Source organism: Manis pentadactyla, chromosome 1, assembly GCF_030020395.1.
Source record: "Manis pentadactyla isolate mManPen7 chromosome 1, mManPen7.hap1, whole genome shotgun sequence".
NCBI lineage: Eukaryota > Metazoa > Chordata > Mammalia > Pholidota > Manidae > Manis > Manis pentadactyla.
This window is the reverse complement of record NC_080019.1, coordinates 25,155,412-25,172,886: the sequence shown is the minus strand read 5'-3', so window position 1 is coordinate 25,172,886 and position 17,475 is coordinate 25,155,412. Positions and strand designations below refer to the sequence as shown.

At 40.3% G+C, this 17,475-nt stretch overlaps 2 protein-coding genes across 14 annotated transcripts in view; one reads left to right on the top strand and one right to left on the bottom strand.

The window, feature by feature from the left end:
- The window catches only part of RNF175 (ring finger protein 175), a 45,549-nt gene extending 41,234 nt beyond the window's left edge, over window positions 1-4,315 (top strand). Inside the window, exons 8-9 of one of the 2 annotated variants that reach the window (XM_036887935.2) lie at window positions 2,653-2,754; window positions 3,201-4,315. In XM_036887935.2, the coding sequence (XP_036743830.2) occupies window positions 2,653-2,754; window positions 3,201-3,321 (223 nt within the window). In that variant the 3' untranslated portion in view covers window positions 3,322-4,315. The remainder of the gene's footprint in view (window positions 1-2,652; window positions 2,755-3,200) is intronic. The other variant, XM_036887936.2, reaches the window with a different exon arrangement.
- A 2,201-nt stretch (window positions 4,316-6,516) lies between these two features.
- TLR2 (toll like receptor 2) lies at window positions 6,517-17,113 on the bottom strand. Of its 12 annotated transcripts, none has more exons than XM_036887847.2 (4): window positions 16,661-16,883; window positions 14,022-14,121; window positions 10,398-10,703; window positions 6,518-9,843 (listed from the first exon to the last, which is right to left on the bottom strand). In XM_036887847.2, exon 4 carries the CDS (start codon window positions 9,825-9,827, stop codon window positions 7,470-7,472), a length of 2,358 nt encoding a protein of 785 aa, XP_036743742.1. In that variant the 5' UTR covers window positions 9,828-9,843; window positions 10,398-10,703; window positions 14,022-14,121; window positions 16,661-16,883; the 3' UTR covers window positions 6,518-7,469. The 12 variants fall into 12 exon arrangements, with proteins under 12 accessions (XP_036743747.1, XP_036743746.1, XP_036743742.1 ...); XM_036887849.2 differs by having other exon boundaries at window positions 10,627-10,703; XM_036887845.2 differs by lacking the exons at window positions 14,022-14,121; window positions 16,661-16,883 and adding an exon at window positions 16,970-17,113.
- Between the last annotated feature and the right edge of the window lie 362 nt (window positions 17,114-17,475).

Genomic DNA, 17,475 nt, shown 5'->3' with positions numbered 1-17,475 from the left:
CAGCATCTGCACAGGATGCTGGCGGGAGCGTTGGTGAAGCCGTAAGCAGACAGCCAGCCAAGGAGGAGCAGGGAGAGAAGGGGTTTGGGAATGAGAACACAGTGGCCTTTCAAGTCGGGGAGACACTCAGGGCTGCGCAGGGGGAGCCCTGTGTCTGAATCTCATGAGACCGAAGCGAGCCTTGCCTAGAAATAACCCAAGGAACTTGCTGTGTCAGCCGTCGTAATCAGGGGCCGCCAAGTATCAGCTTTGGTCTTGGGAAAAGGATAATGCCACCGAGCGCAGGACAGCTTAGATTATACAAAACTCGAGCACGCACTTCTCGAACCATTTGATTCCTCCGTCTATGGGTTCTGCTCCAAATAGCAGATATCTACTGGCTGAGAGATCTTCAGGTATTAGGGACCAGACAAGCCCGGGCCTGGGTACCAGCATTCCCAGGGAACCCCACTAACCATTGAGGAAGACCTCAATATGCGGAGCCGTGCTGAGGTCAAGAGCCCTCAGCAAAGCCACCTACTCTGCCTGAGCATGTAACCCACTCTGGATACCAACGTTGTTTGGGTTGGCCAATAATCAGTATTTTCATTCTTTTCTAAATACAGAAAAAAAGGTACAATGTATCTTTATTTTATAGTACAGTATCAATTTTATCTTACTGCTATACACTCAATCAGTTCAAAGCTCTGGCATTGTAAGTGCTTAAACCATATGTCTTTTGCCTCTGAAGCCCACTGAACTCAGGCAGTAATACCCTAGATGTGCAGTGCCTATAATTCAATTCTGTTTAATCTGGACAGATTCCATTTATTCAGTCCTGAAAGTAAAAAACTGGACTAAATACATCTGAAATGTGATAGGAGCTCTTACTCCAACATTTAAGCTCTAACATTTTAAGGCAAGAAACACAAAGATATATGGAGTTCTATGGTGGTTTTTCAGTGTGACAACTTTCCCGAAAAAACTATCATTCTTAAGTAGAAATTTTCCAAGTCTGGCCCTAGTTTTAAATACAATTTATTTTTCAAATGTTGGATAAGAGCCCCTCTGACATTTCTAAGTGGAAATATTTTCTCTCTCCACCTTTAAAAGCCCTTAGGGATCGTTGTACGTGTGTGCATGTGCAATCTGAAATGTGGTCACCTTTAAATTTGCTTTGCAGGGAGTATTATTAATGGGCCATTTTAGCATGAGTGATATTAGCAAAGAGTGGGCAAACATGAGTCATATTAGAAGATAAGGAGGGGGAGGAATCCGAGTATTTTTCTAGGGCAGTTCTGCCAGCATGGAGGTTATCCAGCATCAGATTTTGAAGATGAAAGAGAACATTAAAGAGGAAGTGGACATTTTGATGCTGGCTCTGTATCCAACTGGAAGATGGAGTATTCCAGCCCATTTGAAAGAAGGGCTATATGGGTTTAGGTTCAAAATCTGTGTTATAATATACCACTTTATGTTACCCAAGCCTATTGTAAAAGGGACCCCAATTCCAAGAACATAAAATAGTGGAAACTCTTAGTTGCACACATATCTAATGTATACATATGGTCTTGACTTGTCTACACCTCCACAATCTTGCATTTGTTAGGGAGGGGACTTCTGAGTCATTGCTGTTCACATGGGTGTGTAGCAGGCCAATCAGAAGATCATGTGATCTTGCTAAAAAAGCTAGATTGGGATCAAAGACTGTAGAAAAAAACCAATCAATAGGATGGATCTCATTATAATTATTTTGCCAAATCTACAATTTGTGTAACCTGGGAAAAGGAATATGCAAAAGTAATTGGTTTTGAGTGGTTCCTTCAAATATTCACTCAATAAATAGACACTTAGGCATCACTTAAGATACTGAGGACAGAGGTGAATGAGCCATAGTCCCACAGGAAGCATATGGTCCAGAAGAGACATGTAAGGACACAGAAAATAATGATACAATGTGACACGTGTTCTAATAAGACTGAGTCCCTGGTGCTGTGAGAAAACAGTGTTCACTCTCAGCTTTGGCGGTGAAGGGTCAAACTTTCTGGATGAGGAGATGTATACCAATGAATTTGTAAGTGCCTAGAATTTTCAGAGGTTTATTAAGTGCATATTCTATAAAAAATAGCTGGCTTTATCAGTAATACAAAAGTTGAAGAAAAACTTATGAAGCTAATGGAAATATTTGTAAGTTTATGACCACAAATAATGCAGACCTGCCTAAGTGCCGAAGACAAGTCTGATTACATAGCAGGTACGAATAACACACAGGAAGCAGACTAGGGGAGGCTATGGTAAATAAATGCCTGAGAAATGCACAGTGAAGCAGGAGATACAATGATCCATTTCCATATGATATTGCTGTAGAAAAAGCACTTGCACATTCTTTATATAATTTCATTCTTGTGATAAGTGAGGCAAGGAAAAGGCAAGTGTGGCCAAGAAGCTAAGTAAACGCCTCGGGATCACAAAGCTATGAAGCTCTGACTCCAAACTCACCCTGGAGTTCCTTTGTCCTACAGAATCTCCCTCAGTAGTGATGTGCACAGTTGAGTCTGACAGCCATTCTCACCCTCCACTACTGCACTCTACAGATAGATCACTGCTATTATGTCATCATGAAGCAAATCTTGCCTTTTAACATCCAGAAGCTTCCCTAACAAGAAGACTAAGTTTTCATGAATTCTGCATCCGAGGTTGGTGTATTGTTGGTAAAAAGCAGACTTGCCCTTACTGCAGAGAGAAGGTTGATTTGAGAAGGATGATCAGCAATCCGTATCCTTTTTTAAAAAAAGTTGAATATTTCTGGGGATGCATTCTTTGGTCTAAAACTTCATTATTGTTATAGCAGAAATCTTTGTGTTTTCTCTAACCACCTATTTCAAAATGACTAGTGATCTCTTTTCTCCCTGTGCCTATGTTACTATTCTGGTTAAGAACTTACATACTTTTAGTGTGTGCCACTTGCTTTTTATTGTTGTTTTATAATTTGGGATTTTATTGTGCACTGTTTATTTTTGGAAATTAGGTGTAAATAACATTGGTAGGTACATAGGTAAATAAAAATCATGAAAGGGGCTCTTAAACGAGTACACATAATTAACAAGAAAGGAACTAGCCACTCATGAAATTGCTTATTATATTTGCAAATTTGCAAATGATATTTATGAATATTTCTGCTACTGGGCTGTATAAGAGCAACCTCCTTAACTGAGATTTAGCTGGGAGCGTACACACTTTTTGTATGGGCAAATCCTGGACTGGCTTCGTTACCTGGTGGCCTGGCAACCTGTGGTGATAGGAATAGTTCAAGGCATTAACTACTCACTAGGGCTGGAATAGTATAGCAGACTTACTCCAGAAGTAATGGATTGCATGTTGAAGTCTTTTTTAAATTCTTGATCCTACATTTAATATTAACATTCTTTTTTTTAACCTTAGACAGTTTAGAGAAGTCAGTAGAATCTGGTGTCCTGTATAATTTGTCAACGTGGAAAGAATTTCCAAAGAATCTCAATGTCAAAAGTTCAGAAAAAAATAGAAATAAAACCAATGAATCACTAAAGTAGTAACTGGGAGAAGTTTATTGGGTGCACACCAAAAAGACGGTTTGTAAACCAGGAGAACTCAAACCAGAACCTGGCTAAGAGGTACATTGTTATAAAGCAGCTGAATAGTGAGGAGGCTAGAGTGTTTATTCTTCACAGCGATGAAGAAAGGGGATGCCTAAAGGAAAGGGGATGCGTTAGTGGTTACCTCATACTGCGGGAATAATTTAAAGTTTTGCTTTTGATTATCAGAGGCATAGGCAAGAATGACCCAGGGCAAGTAAGCTTTGCTTGTCTTACCAAAGAAGCTAAATTAAGCTCTGCTTGTAGGCAAAGAAGTAGGCAGAGTTGTTAAGTACTCTTTGGTTAATGGATATGGTCTTTTTGTGCTTTCCATGCTTGTCATCATGTGACAGCTTCGGCACCACAAGGCCTTCCACATAGAGGGGGTTACCCCTGAAACCTTGAGCACCAGGTGCAGCCACTCAATGGGCCAGAATTAGGCTGGGTTTCCCAGGCTGCCAAATGCACTGAGCCCATCCAAGGACGAGTTAAAATGGAGAGAGAACCACTCTCTCTTCTTTTGTGTTATCTGTTCACATGCACGCGAGCACACACACACACACACACACAGATGTGCACACACATCATTACTCTATTGCTATATTGTGCTTTTATTTTCTTCATAGCACTTATCAATGCCTGAAATCATATCAGATTTATTTATTGTCTTTCCCTCCATGAAGGCAGAGAATTTTATGTTTTGTTCCCTACTGTATCTCCAGGATTGAGACACATCATAGGTCTCAATAATTTGTCAAAAGAATGAATGAATCCAGCAGGAGACAACAAAATTACTGGGATAGGGAAGACCAGTCAGAAAGAATTAACCCTAGAATGGTATGTTAAGACTCCCCAAACTAATGCATTTCAAATTACTGGTCATTTGTTAAACAGCCAACACTGTATACCAAACATCAACTCTGCAATAGTTGAAGATATTAAACTTGTAGTATGTAGAAAGGAAACATACCTGTTGTCAAGATTATTGGCAATGTATTTAACTTGATGCTTTTAAAGTTCCATAGTTGTAACGAAGCTCACACTAAGATTTCTATCCACTGGTAATTTTCCTTCTTGAAAATGCCCAATGCTTCAGTATTATGACTGGTTTATCATCCAGATTATTCAAAGATTTAACTATGGTTTCTTTCTTTACTCAGCAGACATTTGAACAATTCAATACTTATTACATACTAGGCATGTGCAAGGGATACGGAGAAAAAAACAGTTCTTGAGCTTATAGTCTATTGACAAATAAAAGTCCTCACAGTAGGAAGAAGCATTAACTAAAAATCAGTTTTTCTTCTGTAAAAGAAGGGGCCCTTAGACTAGTGGTTAACAAAGGGAAAGGGGGTGGGGGAGGGCAGATGGGGAGGAGGGAGGAGGGGATCAACGTGTGTTATGATCAGCACACATAATGTAGCGGGGGCTCGGGGAGGGCAGTACAGCACAGAGAAGACAAGAAGCGACTCTATAGCATCTTACAGTGGCTGCAATGGGGTATTGGGGGGGGCTTGATAATATGGGTGAATGTAGTAACCACGATGTTGCTCATGTAAAACATTCATAAGACTGTATATCAATGATACCTTAATTAATTTTAAAAAAAGGGACCCTTAAATTGATCTCTGATATATTTGCCACTTATCTTTTACGGACAGAGCCGCATGAGGTAGTTTTAGAACCCTTTAGAACTCAGAGCAAGTAAACCAGTGTGTAATTGCACGGAATTCTGCACGACCCTTGGAGTTTCAAAATGTAAATCACCGAACAATCTCAGAAGAAAATTAAGATGCTCTTTTCTTCATACAGCTTGGATATTTAAATTCTAACCCCAATTTTATGGAGTAGTATGTATACATACTTGAGGAAATTATGGAGAATTATACACTTTACAGTTATCAGTGGTTATCCCAAGGTAAAGGAATTAGAGCTGTTTTCTCTTATATGTGCTCATCTCTTTTCCAAAATTTCTACGGTGAACATATTCATCATTTGCAAGAAAAACAAAGATTATTTTTAAATGCTCCTTTAAATCTGTCAAATGTGAAGTTATTTTTATTGCTGTTTAAATTACTGAAGTTAAATCTACACACAAAGTCCATGTCAAATTTGTCTGGTTTTCATGATAATTAACACCGTGTCTCATGTAGGAAATAGAGAAGTAAACCAAAATAGTCTATTATGGTGTTTGGTGTCTGTGAAAGCTCAAGTTTCCTTCTCTGAACGTGTCCATTTCCTTTCTTAGACTGCCTTCTGTTCCCTCCATAACACCCTCCCAGGCATCTGTATAAGAGAAGAAACACTGCATGAGTCCCCAAGGCACTTACTGAACTTATTTCTTTGGGATATTTTTCTGCCAGCAACAGGGTCCTTTATATCCTGGCTAGTACCATGACAGAAAAGTATGTATTTACAAGCCACCATATATAAGATGATGAATCACTTCTTGGTAAAAAAGTCATAGCTAATGTCTACACCAGGCATCCCTGCCACCCTGGGTAAGCACCTCACGGTTCCCATTCTCATAGGCTTGGTCCTCGCGCCCACCCCGCCCCTCCGGAGGGAAGGGAAACAGGGAGTGTCCTCAGCGGTTTACTTACACTACTGTACATTAGTCCTACATCATGACCTATGGTGTAAATACTATTATCCCTCTTTTAAGGACAGGAAAATATTTGGTATCAAGTGAAGTGACTGCCCAAAGATACATGCCTACTAACCTAGAGCCAGATGAACCACACAAACCCAATTCTAGCCAGTTTCATTTCCTGTCCCATGTGGTTCCCAGATTAGGGAGGAAGTTGCACTGAATCAGTAAATAGCTCCCAGCTGTTGAAGGTACTGTATTAATTGCATGAAATGTAATGTATTATTAAGTCTAGGTTATAAACATTAACATATAGAAGTAGTATCTTTTAAATTATCAAATATTCTTGAGTCATTATGAAGAACCTCTAGGTATATACTTATTTAAAAACCTATTTAGCTCACATGTTCTTTTATATATTTTCAGAAGAAAAAAATGGAAGGCTGTTTTAGAGCCAAAAACAATTTTTCAAAAAAAGAAAAAAAGCAACATGACACAGGCAGACAGGGACTAAGAGCCAGAGTAATTAGACATTAATTAGGACTTCACATTACAGGTAAAGGCTGATGGAAGATCAGAAGGGGCTTCTTTCAAATTCTTCTAAACTGAGTATTTTATTTACTTCATTAGTTTCATTTTCATGGACAAACATAATTTAGTGTATCTTGGCTTATGTACCCTCTCTCAAGTAACTATGGCTGGAGAAACCTATCCAATACTCAGAAAAAGAGACACAGTTCACACGTAATTACAGCCTCCAGGTATTTTGTGTCCTGTAAAGTTTCCTGGGGACACATGCCACTTTTTTCTAGGAACAGCAACAGGTTTGGCTGAGTGGCCCCAGCATCGTGCCTTGTGGCCTTGAGCGCTGCCACCCAGAGCGCCGCCACCCAGAGCGCACGCAGGGGTGCGGGCCGGAGCATGCCCTCTGGGGTGAGGGTGAGTCTCCTCACGGAGAGCGGACTGACGCATTCATCTGAGATCTGTTTGAGCCATTTCCTAATGAACTTAGCCAACTGTTACACACAATTCAGAGAGCAATAACAGACTTAGATCAGGTTGATCTCATAGAATAAAGAAAAAACAAAAACCATTTTTTTTCACCCTGGTAACAGTTTTTATAACAGCACTATAGATAAAATTTGAACAGTTTCAGTCATTTTAGTAAGCTAGTTTTCAAATGACAGAACATTCATGTGGTTTGCATAAAATTGTGTCAGAGGGGACTTGGTTACAATTAGTGATATAAACACCACCACCAGACCAAGACTGGACATTAACAAAGGAAGCTAGGATTTTATCGCAGCTCTCAAATTCAACCAAAACCCTTGCTGCTGCACTTCATCCGTGGGCCACTCCAGGTAGGTCTTGGTGTTCATTATCTTGCGCAGCTTGCAGAAACGCTGGGGAATGGCCTTCTTCTCGATGGGCTCCAGCAGAATGAGGATGGCAGCATCGTTGTTCTCATCGAAGAGACGAAAATGGGAGAAGTCCAGTTCGTACTTGCACCACTCACTCTTCACAAAGTTCTCAGAGAGCACAAAGATAGATTTGTGGCTCTTTTCGATGGAGTCAATGATATTGTCAATAATCCATTTGCCAGGAATAAAGTCCCGCTTATGAAGGCACAGCTTAAAGGGAGGGTCGAAGTGTTCCAGCTCCTGGACCATGAGGTTCTCCACCCAGTAGGAATCCCGTTCACTGTAAGACACAAAGGCGTCGTAACAGATGTCCCGGTGCGGAGCTTTCTTGGGCTTCCTTTTGGCCTGCAGCCAGGCCCACATCATCTTCATGTACCACAGTCCATGGAAATGGTGGCACAGAACCCCGGTGAGCAGGATCAACAGGAAGAGGACACAGCACACAGCAGACACCAGAGCCACCCTGTGGCACTCAGAGACCGAGAGGCGAGTGTCCTGAACACGCTGGCCCCGCACGTAGGACGGAGAGTCACACCGGTAGTTTTCTGGCCAGTCAATCAGCATCTGGCTCAGTGAGTCCTGCTCCTGAGTGAAAGACAGGAATTCACAGGAGCAAATGAAATTGTTGCCTCCAGCTTCCAAAGTCTTCAGTTTTTTAAAAGAATCAAGTTGCTCCTTAGAAAAAGTATTTATTGTATTTCTGTTGATATTCATGACTAGTAACATGGGTAAGAAAGAGGCATCTGGTAAAGTCTTCAACTTGTTTCTTGAAATATAAAGTTCTTTGAGTTGTGGCAAAATCAAAGAAAATGAATTGAGATTGTTATTGCTAATATCTAAAGTTTCCAGTGTCTGGGGAACACAGTGAGTTAAATGGTCTATTCTTGCACTGGATAAGTTCAAGTATTTCAGTTTTGCTGGCCACTGACAAGTTTCAGGCATAGGATGAAAACCATTCTTACTGATATCAAGGTTAGTCAAGTTTTTCAGAGTAAGCAAAGTTTCTGCAGTTTTTTCTAACGATTTCAAATGATTTTGCCTTAAAATTAAGGTTTGTAGGAAGGGCCAGGCATGCTCACAGGCTGAGTTTCCCAAGTATTCCTCAACCATTAAATTGCCACTGAGATCCAAATATTCTAAGGATTTTAAATGTTGTGAAAGTGAACAAGGAACCAGAAAAACCTTACTGTTTTCTATTGTGATTCTTTTAACTCTTCCCGTGAGTGAATATATACTACTCAGATCATAAAATGAGTAGAAGTATGGAATACGCAACCTCCGTATTGTTAATGTCTCTATGTTACCCAGCTGTTTAGCTTTGTCCATAATAGATATATCGAAATCACCAATTCCGTTAAGAGTACAGTCATTAAACTCTACTTCTAATGATCTAGAAACATAATTCAGTATTTTCACGACTTCATTAAAACTTTCATCAGTGATTTCCACATTTGTAAATGTAAGCTTTTTAATCAAACTATTGGTGTCGTTGATGGATACTTCTGAAAAACGGAAAGTGTTCAAATGAGTGTCTCTTAGTTCTAAATATTCCAAGGAACTTAAAATATCTACAAAAATCTCCGGCAGTAGAACAGGCTGTTTCATACGAAGGATCAGATGACTGATGTTCTGAATTGACTTCAAACTCTTGGGCTCATACTTCTTGAGATGTGAAGCATCAATCTCAAGTTCCTCGAGAAAAGTTAGCCCAGAAAAATCCCTTTCCCGAATCTCAGCAAAGGTGTAAATATTTCCTGCTTTCAGGATTCGCAGATTTGTGAGATGGGAAAACAGAGATGTTTCTCCGAGTGTTTTATAGGGATTTCCCAGCAAGTTTAAGAATTTCAAGGAAGAAAGGGGCCTGAACCAGGAGGAGAATAAATTAGATAACTGATTATAGGATAAGTCCAAATGTTCAAGACTTCCCAGGGAAAAAAAAGAATCTTCTTCTATTGTGCTAATTCCATTGGACCCCAACTTCAGAGCCTTGAGGTTCACACACCCATGAAGGTCACTCCTGCTGACATGGGTGATCTTGTTGTTGGACAAGTCAAGGCTTTTCACAGCTGCTGTGAGCCCTGAGGGGATGGAGTTCAGAGATCTGGAGCTGCCGTCGCAGACACCAGTGATGTCACAAGACAGAGAAGAGGCCTGATCAAGGGCCCCTTCCCTGGAGAGGCTGATGATGGTCCCCAAGACCCACAGCATCCACAAAGCACGGGACATTGTCCAGTGATTCAACCTGCAAATAAAAGAGGTTCAAATGAGTGATTGTGTTTGACAGCATGTCATAATTCCAGTTCTTGAGGAATGTTTCTGTAAGGTGTAACACAACACACACACACACAGAGCTACCAGGAAATATCGGAGACGCCAATGGAAAGTCTGAATGGAGGTAAAAAATGAATTCCCGGACACATCAGCAACACTCACGCAGGTAGACTGCCACTGTGCAATTACCTAAAAGCACAATACCATCTGGGAACACAGAGCAGAGCTCCATACACATGGATTGAAGGGAGGAGGGAAGGAAAGGGTGGAGGAAAGACCAAGTAAGCAGTTTAAGAAATGGGCTAGGCTTAACCGGATGGATTTACCATTGCCTATTCTGGCACTTCAGACTTTTTACCTAAGCGTCCCTCCTCCCTGCCTGGATGCCCTCTATGACTTAGAGATGTCACAGAGCCAGGCCACAGCTCCCATGCGCAACCACTCAGTGAATGCAGCTCCAGAAGCAGCATGCTCTTGGACTAAAAGAAAAGGGCCCCGTGGTCCTCAAGCCTGTCTGATACCTACGATTAGCAGGCAGAAAGGATGCTGGGAAGCTCAGGCAGAGCAAGATGGTTTGCAGGGCTGAGGGACAGTCAATCAGACCATCAGAGCCTTTTCTTCCTGCAGAGCAGTGTGGAAAGCAGCGCTACATCCGGACGGGCTGTTCAGGTGAATGTGGGGGAAAGAAAGCCGCACAGTCTCCACAACTGCTAGTTTCCTTTCAGCCATGAGTCCACACTTTCTCTCTGCCCACCTTCTAGGCCTTATATCCTTCTTCAGCTCTATTCAGCTCTTTCATTCCTTGCATCTGCACTCCTTTGTATTTGCTCACTGCATTAACTCTACAAAAAAAAAAAATTTTTTTTTAATTTAATCCCAATGACAAAACTTTTTATGGTAAAACTAATTTCCCACATTCACAGACTCTAAGAGATCATAAACCTAGCCTGTACAATTTATAGGCTCAGAGAATTAAAACATAAATAATGTTAATACCTACTTCATTTGGGAATGGAATTGCTCTTGCAGCCAAATCTTCCAGGGCCACACCTAGGCAACTGCTTTGCATCCCTTCCTCTTTTTCAGGTAAGTGGGGTCATACCACTCATACTTACTCTGGATTTTCATTTCTCATCTAAAAATCTCTCTTCACCTCTTTCTCTGTCAACAGATGAAGACATTTCTGATTTTCCTCCCAGAGGATCACAGTTTTCCTAGTTCGGATAAACCATAACCTCATTCCCATCCGCACAATACTGGAGAGTTGGAGTCGCTCCATCATGTTGCTGGCTCTTCGCACTGCCAGTCTTTTTAATTTCTGCTATTCTGGCAAGTAAATAGTGGTATCTCATTGTAGTTTGAATTTCATTTCCTAGACTTATGATGAATCTGAACACCTCTGTGTATGATCATTTGGAAATCCCCACTTGTACTGTTACTGTTTCAATTTTGGGCCCATTGTTTTCTATTGGGTTGTCATTACCATAATTATTATGATAATTATTAAATTGTAGGGGCTCTTTATATACTCTGGAAAGGAAAGATTTATATGTTACAAAGACATATCTTCTTCCACTCTGTGGTTTGCCTTTTCACTTCCTCAGTGGAGTCTTTTAATGAAGAGACGTTCTTAAATGTTCTATCTTGTTTTTTATTAAAGATTTCTGTGGCCTGTTTTTAAAAAAATCTTCCCTACATTATCATGAAGATATTCTCTGTATTATTTTCTAAAACCTTTATTGCTTCACCTTTTACATTTAGGCTATAATCTACCTGGGATTAATATTTGGGGTAGCAGACTGGAGTCACTTATTTTTCCAGTATGGAAAGTCAATTGATTCAGCACCATTTTTTAAAATATCATTTTGGGGAAACAATCAACAATATTACCTTTGCCAATAGTCACATGTCCTCATAGGGGTGAGTCTGTCTCAGTGCTATTCTGATCCAATGCCTAGTTGTTTATCCTTGTATCAATAACACACTATATTGAATATATATATCTTTTTTTTGTAAGACACTACATTTATTTTGTTTTAAGCTACTATATTTGTAGTAACTTGTTATAGCAGCAGTAGGAAATGAATACAGAAATAATGTCATAATTTTAAAAATTTTGGTTACTGAATTTTTCAGTTCTAATATTTCCATTTGGTTCTTTCTATTTCTATTTCTGCACTGAGAGTTATCTCTTCATTCACTCAAGAGTGTTCATTCTTATGATACATTTGTAATAGTTGCTTTAATGTCTTCTTCTGATCATTCCAACTTCTGTGTCATTTCTGCGTGACATCTATTGATTATTTTTCCCTGTGAGTTGAGATTTCCTGGTTCCCATATGCCAGGTAATTTTGGATTGTATCCTGGACATCTGAACACTATGAAACTATGAATGAATATATAACATATCTTAATATCCAGTGGAGCAAGTGCTTCCTTTTTCCTCCTCAAGTGAGTTTTGGCCTTTGCATATTCTTATAAACTGCAAAATCTGTTATCAGCTTCAAAAAGCAAAACTTGTTTATTTTTGTTGCAATGCCATGAATCTGTAGATCAATTTGGAAATTACTGACATTATTACAGTATTGAATCATCCAATCCATGAGCATAACATAGCTTTCTACTTATTCAGATCTTGTTTATCACAATAATATCTTATGTTTTTCTACACAGAGGTCTTGAGCATATTTTGTCGAATTTATTCCTAGGTGTTCAATACTTTAAAAGCCTTGAAAATCATACTATGTACTTATATATGTATAAATTCAATGACATTTCATATATTTACCATGGACTGAGCAACTCTGTTAAACTAATTCCACAATTTGTAGATTCCTTTTATTTTTTATGTACACAATCAGGTCTCTCAGATATAATAATGGCTTTATTTATTTTTCTGATCCTTTCACCTTTATTTCATTTTCTTGATTACTGAGTGTTGAATTGTATCAGATCCTTTTTTTTTCTTCCTGTATCTATTGAAATAATAACATGAATTTCTTCCTTTACTCTATTACTAAATACTGGGGGTTACATTAATTAATTTCAGTGTTAAGACAATCTTACATTTTTAGAATAAACCCAAATTAGTCTGGGTGTAGTACCCTTTTTAGATGTTGTTGGATTTTTACTTACTAATATTTTTATTTTGAATCTTTGTTATCACATTCAGAAGAATTGTCCTATACATTTCCTTTCATTTCCTTCATTAATTCACCAATGCCTCTTTGTAAACCTGCAATTTTTGTTGTTATTATTTGCCTATCTATTTTGTTTTTGTGAAATACATCAAATATATTTAACACATTTTCCTTCTCTTCTGTCCATTTTGGTAAGTTATGTTTTTCAGGAAATTTGGCATTTTCTTTTAAATTTTCAAGTTTATTGACACACTTATTTATAATACCCTCTTATATTTTAATGTCAGCAGACCCTATAGCAAGAAACCATAGTTTATTCCTGAGATGGGTTATTTGTACCTGCTTCTTTTCTTGAGTATCTTGCCAGTGGTTTCTCATTTTTACTAACATTTTCAAAAATCCAACATTTCACTTTATAGATCCTCTATTTCTTTTCTATTTCATTAATTTCTATTCTTATATTACTCTTTCCTTCCTTCTGCTTTCTCTAGATTTGTTTTATTGTTCTTACTCTAATTTCTTGAGGTAGATGTTTTCTCATTAATTTCCAGCCATTCTTCATTTCTAATATATCCATTTAAGATCATATTTTCAATTAAGCACTAATTTAACTGTATCCTCCATGTCTCTTCTGTTCTTTCCATACTTTTGTCTCTTCAAGTTGCAGTCTAGACATTTTCTTCTGATTTATTTTCTAGTTTATTATTTTTTCTTCAGCTGTATTTAGTTTACTGTTAAATTCATCCATTGTTTTTAAATGTTTTGATTACTGCCATTTTCATCTGTAAAATTTCTACTTGATTCTTTTCTACATCTGCTATGTCATTTTTTTATAGTTTCCAATTCTCTGATTTTCAATTTTGTCTTTTATCACGCTGAACACAGTTAGCATAGTCTTAAGAGGCTGCATAGCACTTCTGACAGGCCTTAAAGGACAGGGGTTAAAGGTTAAGGTGGGGCAGTCATAATGTAATAGGTAAGGCTGAACTAGAGGAAAACAGGTTCTCACATAGGTCACAGCCCAGGTTTGATACATCTGGGTAGCTCAGCAGTCTTGCTATCCGAAAATGGGTTAAGATGATTTCTGGGATGCTAGTGCTGAAAAGTACCTGCAGAAGCAAAGGAAAATTTTCTCTAGACATCATCATCCCAAGCCTCAAATTTTTGTCTACAGTTTTTCAAATACAATGTCTGGTACACAATTAAATAAACAGGTACTAAAGGAAGCAAGATAATAAGAATAGAAACAGCAAACAGTAACACTTACCTGTCAAAACTATAGTATTGTACCCACCTCTAAAATCAACAGGGTTAAGAAGAGATGGATATTACTGTTTGGTGCTGTATTTATCCCATTGTCTTTCTGCTTAATCAGTTGTTGAAAAAAAATCCTCTTAACTGTACTGGGCAACCAAATGTATTTGATCTTTTCCATTTTGCAATAAACAGCACAAATCTTAAGCAATCTATACTAGCCTTTTGGCTAAGATTTAAGGTCAAATACATCTTTTTGTTTTCCCCTAGCCTTTCCTCTTTAAAATGTAAAATTTGTAAGAACAGAGACCTTGGGCTATTTCATACAAATATTATATGGTAGCTATTGCATGTTGAGTTTTCAACAAAAAATAATTATGGATGATGCTAAAACTATAGTTACTAGACACTTAAGATCTGAGTGACTCCTCTTTCCTCCCACTTCTTTAATACTTAGAGCACAGAGCAGAGAACTCCTCAGTGGAAGACCCTGAGGAAGGGAGACGCACAGGCCCAAGCTAGATGGAGTGGGGTCATCTGATAAAGGCTGGGGGTCTGAACAAAGTATAAAAATTGTCTGCTTAAAGAATTCAGAAAATGACAGAGTGGTGTGTCCAAAGACCCAGGAAAGGATGGCAGTCTGAGAAGTAAGCCTGGCATTAGAGGCAAGTTATGCTGAGGACACGTGACCCAGAACAGAGAGGAAGCTGAAACCCCTCAGCCCACAGTGAAACCACAACCAGCTGCCCACTTTGGGCTGGGGCTCTGATACTTGGGTGAAGGAGTGGAGAAGGGGCCCGTGGCCCAATGCGTGGTAGAGCACTGAAAGTGGACTAACCATAAGGCCATATGCAGGGAAAAGACCCTACCTTTTGTGAACAGGGACCTAAAAAATCTCTGCCCTCTGACCCAGGGTCTCAACCTGGCTGGAAACCATCCTACTAGAAATCTCCCATAAAAAATCAAAACTCCAAGTCATCCACATACACTGCTGAGGATCGAAATAGTAAAAGAAACAATACTAAGAATTTTTCAAAATTGAAGAAGAACGTAAGTTCTCAAATAATAAATGCACATTGAATCCCGAACCAAAAAAAAATAATAGTAATAATTAAAATTCCTCACCTGGCCCAAAGACAATGGAATAGTATCCTCAAAGGATTGAGAAATCATACCTGTCCATCTAGACATCTACCCTCATTTCAATTATCACTCAAGAGAAAGGTGACATAGACATTTTCAGATATCCAAAAACTAAAAAAGAATTTTCATCCACAGACTCACTGAGAGAAAGTACCCCCCAAACCATATGTTCTTCAGCAATATCAAAAATCGTGCTGGTAAAAGTGGGCAGCAAGAAGCAACAATTGAACCTTTTTAATGTAATAATATGCAGGAAAGAAGACAGCACTCGAATACTCTCAGACATGGCTTTTCAGTCTGGAGAAAAGTAATGTAAATTTTAAATGATTTTGTTGGGGGGGGTGGAAACCTGTAAATTTGACAAGCAAGTCAGCTATTTGGAAGGAGTCAATACACTTCATATTTATTAGAACATCTTTATGAGATCCTACCCAAGATACCACATAGAATAAATCACGTTAAATCACTAAAATCAAAACAAGACATTTAACCAACACAGCCAAATTCTCAAATCAAATAATGCAGAAAATTAACTGATAGCTTCCAAACTTTACTGTCAACTTCCAGCAATTTTCGCTCATGAAATAATGAGTCCCTTATGGAAAGTTTAAAGATGCAAATGTTCTTTTTTTAGAACAGAAAGCAGCTCAAAATATTGGTGAATAAGTCACTTTCAAATAGCCTTGATGTTTGTCATTTCCTTTTTTTTTCCCCTAACTTTCAATTCAGGCCACTCTACCTACCGGTTGCTTTTTGATAGCAGTGCACGAATAGAAGCAGTGCAGTAGCAGTAGGAGTGCAGACAAGGCCTGCAAAATTAGGATCATTTCAGCTTAGTTGTTTACCCTGGCAACAATTTCTCTCTCTGTCAACCCCCAATTTTTTTTTTTTTAAACAGGGAAAAAAAACACCATCCTGGCTTGCATCCAAGTTCTAAACACAAGTTAACAGTTTTTGAAAGTTGAAGAAGTTTCAGGGGAATTTCGGAGCATTCTTGTTTAAAGAACTCACGTCGCTTAAACGCTCTGATGATGTGCTAATCCGAGACAAGGGACGCGGAGGGGACGTGAAACCCGCCTCCGGCGCAGAGTTCCTAGTATCCTGTCAACCCAGGCTCGGGGTCAGGCACCGGCAGTCCCGGCAGGTCCCGAGCCCTGACTTTCTCACTTCGGAACCGAAACCCGGCGTTTGCAGGTTTGGGGGCAGCGGTAGGCAGGCGGTCGCAGACGCGCCCCCGGCGGGAGGCCCTACCTGAGCCGCGTGGCCGCGCTGCGGGCGCAGGTGCAGGGCGCCGTCCCTGGGGCCGCCGCGGGGCCTGTCCGCGTCCGCCCGCCTCCGGCAGCGTCCCGGGGCCTCGGCTGCCCCCGCCCCGCCCGGCGAGGACGCCCGCGCAGGGCGCTCCGGCCCGACGCGGCGCGAACGGCCCCGGCCCCCGGCGCAGAGCGGGAAGCAGAGTGCGCGCCGCCCGCCGTCCCCGCTCGTTCCGCAGCGCGCGCCCCGCGGGGAGCCGCCGCCCGCCCCGGTGCGCACGCCCGGCGGGCGTCCAAAGCCTGCCATTACCCTGAAACACGCCGTCTTTAAGCTCCACTCCTTTTCCATTCCTGCGAGCCCGAATCCAGGCGCCGATCGTGCTTCTTGTTTTCTCCCCGCCCCGTCTTCCACCGGATTCCCCAGCCAATACATTTGCACAGGCCACTTCCCCACGCAACGCTGTGCATTCCTGCACCCAAATAGCTCACCAGTCACTATCCAGACCAGCGCAGCAAGGTTTGCCTAAGGAGCAGATGGGACAGCCCCAGATTCCCCCCCAGTCCTGGGGCAGTCCCTGGGGGTGCTCTGACTGTCCCTAGCACCTAGTCCCATCCCCACTCTTCCCAAGAAACGATGTGGGGGAGCGACTGGCATAGAAGATTTTGAACCCAAATCCTTCCTTTGCCCTAGTCCATCCTGCTTCTCAAAGTAATTGACAGTCTTAAGATTGGCTTTCTTCCTTGGTGTAGAAACTACTGAGGAATGTTTCTAAGGGAAGCAAGCTACCTTTTAATTTTTTTAATTGTCTTCATATT

Coding starts and splice junctions, on each gene's coding strand:
- TLR2 (XM_036887845.2), bottom strand. CDS start 9,827: ATGTCCCGTGCTTTGTGGATGCTGTGGGTCTTGGGGACCATCATCAGC.